We start from the raw sequence: 7,500 nt of genomic DNA, 5'->3' as shown, positions 1-7,500 counted from the left end.
AATTGACCCAAAGTGCACCCCCGCCCCTGACATAAAAGATATGGGTAACACTTTAGTTTAGGGATACATCTATTAGCACTAATACATACAATGTTAATGCCTGCATAAGTAAGGCATGTACTAAGCAAACACTAAGGCCTACTAGGTCCTTACTAAGGTTAAATTGGTAATAAATCCCTTATTGTGCATGAACAAGACGTTTGCGCATACATGCCTAACAATGTTTGATTTTGCTTTGTACATGCCTTACAAGTTACTTATACAGGTACATTGTACGTATTAGTGCTAATAGATGTATCCCTAAAATAAAGTGTTACCAAGATATGTTGTCACCTCCATGTAATCTAGTCTCTACTAAGATACCAATGACCCAAACAGACCGCCCCCGTTGCCATATATATGCTGTACATGACACCTCATTTTCCTTCAGGATTTTGTCTTTAGCACTAAGAACCGCCCTCACAAGTAATCAATGTTTGATATATGACCCCAACTGACCCAAAGTGACCCCTCCCTGCCCCTCGCACCCTGTTTTCACTCTTTACTGCCCTCTAGTGCCGACGGAGCCGCTGCTGTGTAAGTTTGCTGACGGAGGGCAGAAGAAGAGGCAGAGCCTGGGCAAATACCAGCAGAACGGACGCTCCTGGAGGGGCGACGGGGATACGGTGAGATGCCACACTATCTATGACTTATGCTAGACCCAGCCACTTTGGATCTTACACCTCTAAGAATCCTGCTCCTAACCTACGTTGGCCTTATGACTCTACAATATCTTTCTATCTCTTCTTCCTCTGCCTTCCTGCTATTTCTGCCTCTCCTCTCTTCCTCTCCTTTTAAATCCATCTCTAACAATGATGTTTTTTCCCATTTGTTAAGCACTTTGAGTTACATGCCTTGTATGATACAGTGCTATACAAATACAATTACTATTAATATTAATATTATTATTATTATTATTATTATTATTATTATTATTATTATTATTATTATTATTATTATTATTATTATTATATTATATTATTATTATTATTATTATATTATTATTATCTGTAAATAATATTTCATGTTTGAGGGTGCTGTCTGTGCTGCATATATGGGCTATATGTGCCCGTGAGGGGACAGAGGTTTGAATCAGGCCTGGATCATATCACAACCCTACCATGTCTCTCTCTCTCTCCAGCTTTTTTTGCTATCTCCTGTCAGACGGTCCTGTCTAATAAAGGCATACCCCCTCCCAAATAAAAATAATGCTATCGTGTTTTCTTTTTGTCTCAGGGTGGCATGACACTAACTTATGACCCCACCCCAGCCTTACAGAACGGGTAAGTGTCACCTCTCTCCTCACCTCTCCAGCGGACCAGGCATGAAAGACTGGTGGTTATGTTTAGTTTGTCAAAAGCAAAAACATTTTTTTTGACCAATGGAATTACACTCACAAGGAATTTGACTCTGGTAGATGTTAGTTCTCTGTACATTGAGCATATATTATTAAACATGAAAAATGACTATTCATGCATTATACATTGTATATGAATACTAATAGATTATACATGACCTATTAATATTCAGAATTAATATTTTAGTGGTTAGGATGTGGTGTGATGTGATGTGCGTCTGCATTTAGGATAGGTTAGAAGATGTTGTTATTTACTGTGCTTGCACGCTTGTGAACAATGTCTGTCCTCTCCTGTCTTGCATGGGAGAGTGAGATATGTAATTAATTACGAAAAAAACTTGTTTAGGTCTATGTGAAGAAATTGACAGTAAGGCTGACTTTGACTGAAGATATTCATGTATATTTAACGTCATCTTCCACGTGACAGGTTCTACTCGTCTCCGTACAGCATGACACCCAATCGCATGATTGCCCAGACCTCCATTTCTCCCTACATGCATTCACCTGTATCCACCTATCAGGTGAGTAGCACGAAAAATATCAGTCGTAATGTCCATAATATTGCAGTATTTTTCTATTCGTCCAAAGTTTTAGTGATTATGGCACTCATACTCTGGTTTTGATACTGCAGTGCAATCCAGGGTTTTTCATAAGGGTCTTTCTTTTTTTAAATCTCAAGGGAACTTGTGACTCATGACCAGTGTTTTGTATGACTGTCCTTACACCCACACCAGTTTTTATGCAGTAACATCGCACATTTCTGTGCTTGAAAGAGAAAGAAACCTTTTGTGGACTGTTTTGTCTACATTTTAGTCATCTCCCTCTTGTGCGTGTGCGTGTGTGTGTGTGTGTGTGTGTGTGTGCGTGCGTGCGTGTGTGTGTGTGTATGTGTGTGCGTGTGTGTCTGTGTGTGCGTGCATGCGTGCGTGTGTGTGTGTGTGTGTGTCCACGTCTCCCTCTCGGCTGGCCACAGGTACACAGTCCCTCTTGGATCCATCCCCAGTCATACCTCATGCAGCCCACGGTAAGCACTCAAGCCATCTGCCAGACAGACTCTGGGGCGCTCGGGGTGTGTGTGTGTGTGTGTGTGTGTGTGTGTGTGTGTGTGTGTGTGTGTGTGTGTGTGTGTGTGTGTGTGTGTGTGTGTGTGTGTGTGTGTGTGTGTGTGTGTGTGTGTGTGTGTGTGTGTGTGTGTGTGTGTGTGTGTGTGCGCGTGCACGCGCCTGCGTGAGTGTGCATGCACCTAGCTGTCTGTCTGTCTGTAATGTACCGGTATGTTGTGTGTGTGAAGTATTTCTGGAAGACCAACTGGAGAAGAGGGAAAGAAAATGAGAGAGAAAGAGACAAAGAAAGAAAGAAAGAAAGAAAGAAAGAAAGAAAGAAAGAAAGAAAGAAAGAAAGAAAGAAAGAAAGAAAGAAAGAAAGAAAGAAAGAAAGGAAGAAAGAAAGAAAGAAAGAAAGAGACGAAGAGACAAAGAGAGATAGTGAGTTTACCATGAATCGTGTTTGTAACAAAGTCTGTGTGTGTGTGTGTGTGTGTGTGTGTGTGTGGGTGTGTGTGGGTGTGAGTATGTATGTAGAAAAGAAAGTGGGGGCATGTGTGAACACGAGAGACAGAGGGTGAGAATGAAGAATCAGAGGAGATGGAATGTCTAGATATCCATCATCATCGTCTAGAGTAGGTGGACGTCTACAGTAGTGGCTGCCCCAGTTGCTATATACACGTAGTAGGGGATGCGTGGAGAAAGACAGTATACTGTATGTCTGTATCAGTGCTTAACACTAACTTTTTCGCTTACCAGCCATTTTGGCTAGTGGTTTTCCTGACTCACTAGCCATTGGGCCTTTTCACTAGCCACAATTTTCTTAACCATCATAGCAGCTTTAATGAATTATACAATAGGCTGTAATAATGTAATGTAGGCTAATATAATACAATACAATACAATACAATACAATACAATACAATACAATACAATATAATATAATATAATATAATATAGGGCTTAATAATTAGAATTGTTAGGCCTATTAACTGGTCCATGCATGCATGCTATGGAAAGAACAGATTTACTGATCTGAGGAATGGCATAGCCTATATTGACCATGCAGAAACACCAAGCACAGTGTTGTGGAAGGGCACAAATGTAAGTTACACTAGAGCAAAATATTTTCGTCTTTGATCTGAAAGGCACTTTCTTCATATCATATGGGCCAATCTGTGGAGGTCGCGTCCAAATTGATGCGCAAAGTAGATTAAAGTCATTGCCAAGTTCGCCTGTCCTCGGTCATGGATATGGAGTAAGACATCTTCTGGAATATTTTCTTATATCCACTAAAAAGCGCACACAGATGCGGTAACTACAGAAGGGGCTATGACTTCCTTTCATTTCGTTTATATTGAGTTGTTTTAAAATACAAACGGACGCGAGGCGAAACTGGCAAGGGACATGCTTTTGTGCAGTCTGGAAGGCTACTACTGCGCGTTGTTTAAGCCCGTTTGACAGTCGGGAACAACAGCACAAGAAACATGGAGGAATATTAAGGTATGAAGACATACAGGCAAATCAGAAAATAATTTAAACCGAACATTATTAATGCCGCATGTGTCCTTGTCTTATCACTGCGCTTTAGTCTCGAGACTTTCACAAGACAGACTGGCGTGTTTTCCTCTCGCCTTGGTCATTGTAATGTCCACTACTACTAAGTATTGTACTAATGACAGATCTCAAAACAGGTCAGTTGAGATGAACTTCGCTACTTTATTTTTCACGATAAGGTTTTCAGTGACATTTCCAAACGCACGCTGATGTCCCGGTAGCTCGCTGTCACTCCTCTTCGCAAGACTAGCTCTATCAGATTCTTGGAGTGCGTGACACACAGGTGACACAGGTGCTTCATGGGTATTGTAGGCTCGCGAAATCGCATTGTATTGCTTTTGTAGCAAAGACGGTCCGAGGAAAAAAACTACAAAATGCGGTGCCTCATCATTCAGAATAGTAACGGACCCGCCAGAATGGCTAGTGAACCTTCGGTATCTACTAGCCAACGCCGACTTTCACCCGCATTTGGCTACATGGCGTGTGTTAGTGTTAAGCCCTGGTCTGTATACTGTATATACTGATTTTATCGTTGTCTTACTGTGTGTGTGTGTGTGTGTGTGTGTGTGTGTGTGTGTGTGTGTGTGTGTGTGTGTGTGTGTGTGTGTGTGTGTGTGTGTGTGTGTGTGTGTGTGTGTGTGTGTGTGTGTGTGTGTGTGTGTGTGTGTGTGCATGTATGAATTTGTGTGTGCATGCATGAATGTGTGCATATGTGTGTGAGTGCGGGCGGGCGTGCCTGCGTGCGTGTGTGTGCGTGCGTGCGTGCGTGCGTGTATGAATTTGTGTGTGCATGCATGAATGTGTGCATGTGTGTGCATGTGTGTGCGAGTGTATGCATGTGTGTGTGTGTGTGCGTGTGCGTGTGTATAGGGAACAGTCCTGACGCCCTCCATGGAGCATCCCATGTCCATCCAGCCCACCTCCATGATGGGCCTGAACCAGCAGCTCAGCCACCTCTCCATCGGCAGCACCGGCACGGTGAGTCAACCGCAGCCAATCACATCACAGTGCAGTATATCAGACCATCATCACCCAATCAAGGCAGAGGTCACACACTCAGCCGGTAGAGTAGGGTAGAGTGTCATTTATTAACCCATTGATGCCTGATGTTGCGTTGCGCAACATTGGCCCTGATGCCTGGAGCTGCATTACGCAGCATTCAGGCTCATGAGATTTGACACAACTTTATTAAAAAATCTCTGTTTGTTTGAGATGACACATTCTAATGAAAGATGAGGGTCTTTGCGTTTAAATACAGCTAAGTGAATATTTTTATGTGTTTCAGAAGCTGAGATATTTAGGTTTTTATAGGTTGAGGGCAGCTTTTCTTAAAAAGGGTTCAGGCATTCAGCACCCTTTTTTTGCAGGTGCCTTAGGCGTCAATGGATTATTCCCAAGGGAAAATTAAGGCCACCTTGCCTTAGGCGGCATCAGCATGGAAAGTTAGGCTACAGTCAATGACAGCGCTGGTCAGACCCTATCACTCAATACACGGGTTCCAAATTTTGTTTATAACCTTTTGTTGCAAACCGCTGCCGGTCAAAAAAATAGCACACGTAGTTGGCTGCCAGTGTCTTGCCCCTCCTCATAACATCGTGTTTACAAACATTCAGAACCCATGTATACGTACGTATATCAAACGTATATATGCCATCTCTCCATAGCCAGCTGCTCCAACCAATCAGAGCACAATAGACCATATCACTCAATCACTGCACAGACCCCAGGACAGCCACGCCCACTCCCACTTCTACTCACTCAGCCACCAATGACAGCGCAGGTCAGACTAAATTGGCCAATTAAAGCACAGGCCAGTCACTCTGCTGTTTAACGTATAAACGGCGTGACGTGTGACGTGTCCCATGTGCGTTACGACCCTTTTTTGGGTACATCATTGGAGGATAAGCCAATGCAAGTCAATTGGTGGTGTTGTGAAAAAATAAACGAAAAACAAGGACCGGTAGACAACCGTTGTTCACGCTCAGCATGCTGAAAACGTGTTGTGTTGCCGGCTGCTCAAATAATATAGCCAAACAGCCGTGGCTGAAGCATGGACAGTGTTAATTTAGGCTAGCCGATGTTGCATGTAAGTTAATGAGACATTTGGTTTGTTTTCCCCCAAAAAGGGGCGGACCGCTCGTTCACAAACAAAGTACCTGGATGGCCGTTTATACATATAGGCACCTTAGTTGTTCTGACAATCGGGGAAGTATATTACACATAGATAAATCCCTATAGGTGCTACAGTAGCGTGTTGTAATGGCTTTGAATTACATTACATTGCATTGCATTTAGCTGATGCTTTTATACAACTTACATTTACTATTTTTCAGGGTATTGGTTACAGTCCCTGGAGCAATGTGGGGTTAGGTGCTCAAGGGCACCTCAGCCATGGATGCAGGTGTAAGGAGAGTTCAGGTGGGATTCGAACCTACAACCCCCAGATTGAAAGACCAACTCCCTAACCGTTAGGCCACGGCTGCCCCTTTGTAGCACAATTTCAATTTTCAATTTCAATTTTCAATTTCAAACTCTACCCAGTTCTCTCTCTCAAACATTGCCATGCCATGGCTCTTCATTTGGCTTGATGTGCATCCAAGTCAGGTTTTTAAAAACTCTGCATTCGACTGCACAACCCTCTCCTCCTCCCTCCACCCTGTCTGATTCATCCAACACTAGTGCTCGCCAAGAGACACAGATCACAGTCAGACGCAACTCGTCTGGTTTACACGGGAGGAGAAAACGGTGTGGAGTGCCTTAGCTCTGAATCGTCTTTAGTGGCCTGTGTTGCTCTGTCAGCTGCCTCCACGCATCCCTGTGGAGAGTCACGAGGGAGAGAGAGAGAGAGAGAGAGAGAGAGAGAGAGAGAGAGAGAGAGAGAGAGAGAGAGCGTGCGCGCGAGACAGAGCGTGCGCGCGCGCGCGAGAGAGAGAGAGAGAGAGAGAGAGAGAGAGAGAGAGAGAGAGAGTGAGTGAGTGAGAGAGTGAGTGAGTGAGTGAGTGAGTGAGTGAGTGAGTGAGTGAGTGAGAGAGGCACACACACAGACAGACAGACAGAGTGGCAGAGAGTGAGTGAGTGAGTGAGTGAGTGAGTGAGAGAGACACACACACAGACAGACAGACAGAGTGGCAGAGAGTGAGCGACAGAGAAAGACAGATAAAGATAGGAAGAGAGACAGAAACCTACATGTGTAGACGCTTAACAGTTTAGTACTTTTAATTGGATCGTCACACAGGGAAGGATTACAGATCCAAACAGTATTGGAAAAAGTCCTGTAGATTGGCAAGATTGATGATAAACAGATAATAAGTACACACGCACACACAGATACACACACACACACAGACCCACACACACACACACACACACACACACACACACACACACACACACACACACACACACACACAGGTCTGGGAGAGAGAGAGTCTGGGAGAGAGAGAGAGAGAGAGAGAGAGAGAGAGAGAGAGAGAGAGAGAGAGAGAGAGAGAGAGAGAGAGAGAG

General features: G+C 43.8%; 1 protein-coding gene across 1 annotated transcript in view; it reads left to right on the top strand.

The window, feature by feature from the left end:
- rbms2b (RNA binding motif, single stranded interacting protein 2b) overlaps positions 1-7,500 on the top strand; it is a 57,556-nt gene that overhangs the window by 42,422 nt on the left and 7,634 nt on the right. Inside the window, exons 7-11 of the mRNA XM_063208179.1 lie at positions 556-665; positions 1,276-1,322; positions 1,824-1,917; positions 2,370-2,420; positions 4,867-4,974. Of these exons, the coding sequence (XP_063064249.1) occupies positions 556-665; positions 1,276-1,322; positions 1,824-1,917; positions 2,370-2,420; positions 4,867-4,974 (410 nt within the window). The remainder of the gene's footprint in view (positions 1-555; positions 666-1,275; positions 1,323-1,823; positions 1,918-2,369; positions 2,421-4,866; positions 4,975-7,500) is intronic.

The sequence above is a fragment of the Engraulis encrasicolus genome, chromosome 10, assembly GCF_034702125.1.
Source record: "Engraulis encrasicolus isolate BLACKSEA-1 chromosome 10, IST_EnEncr_1.0, whole genome shotgun sequence".
Taxonomy (NCBI): Eukaryota; Metazoa; Chordata; class Actinopteri; order Clupeiformes; family Engraulidae; genus Engraulis; species Engraulis encrasicolus.
The sequence above is the reverse complement of the archived record's forward strand: the minus strand, read 5'-3'. Positions and strand labels throughout refer to the sequence as shown.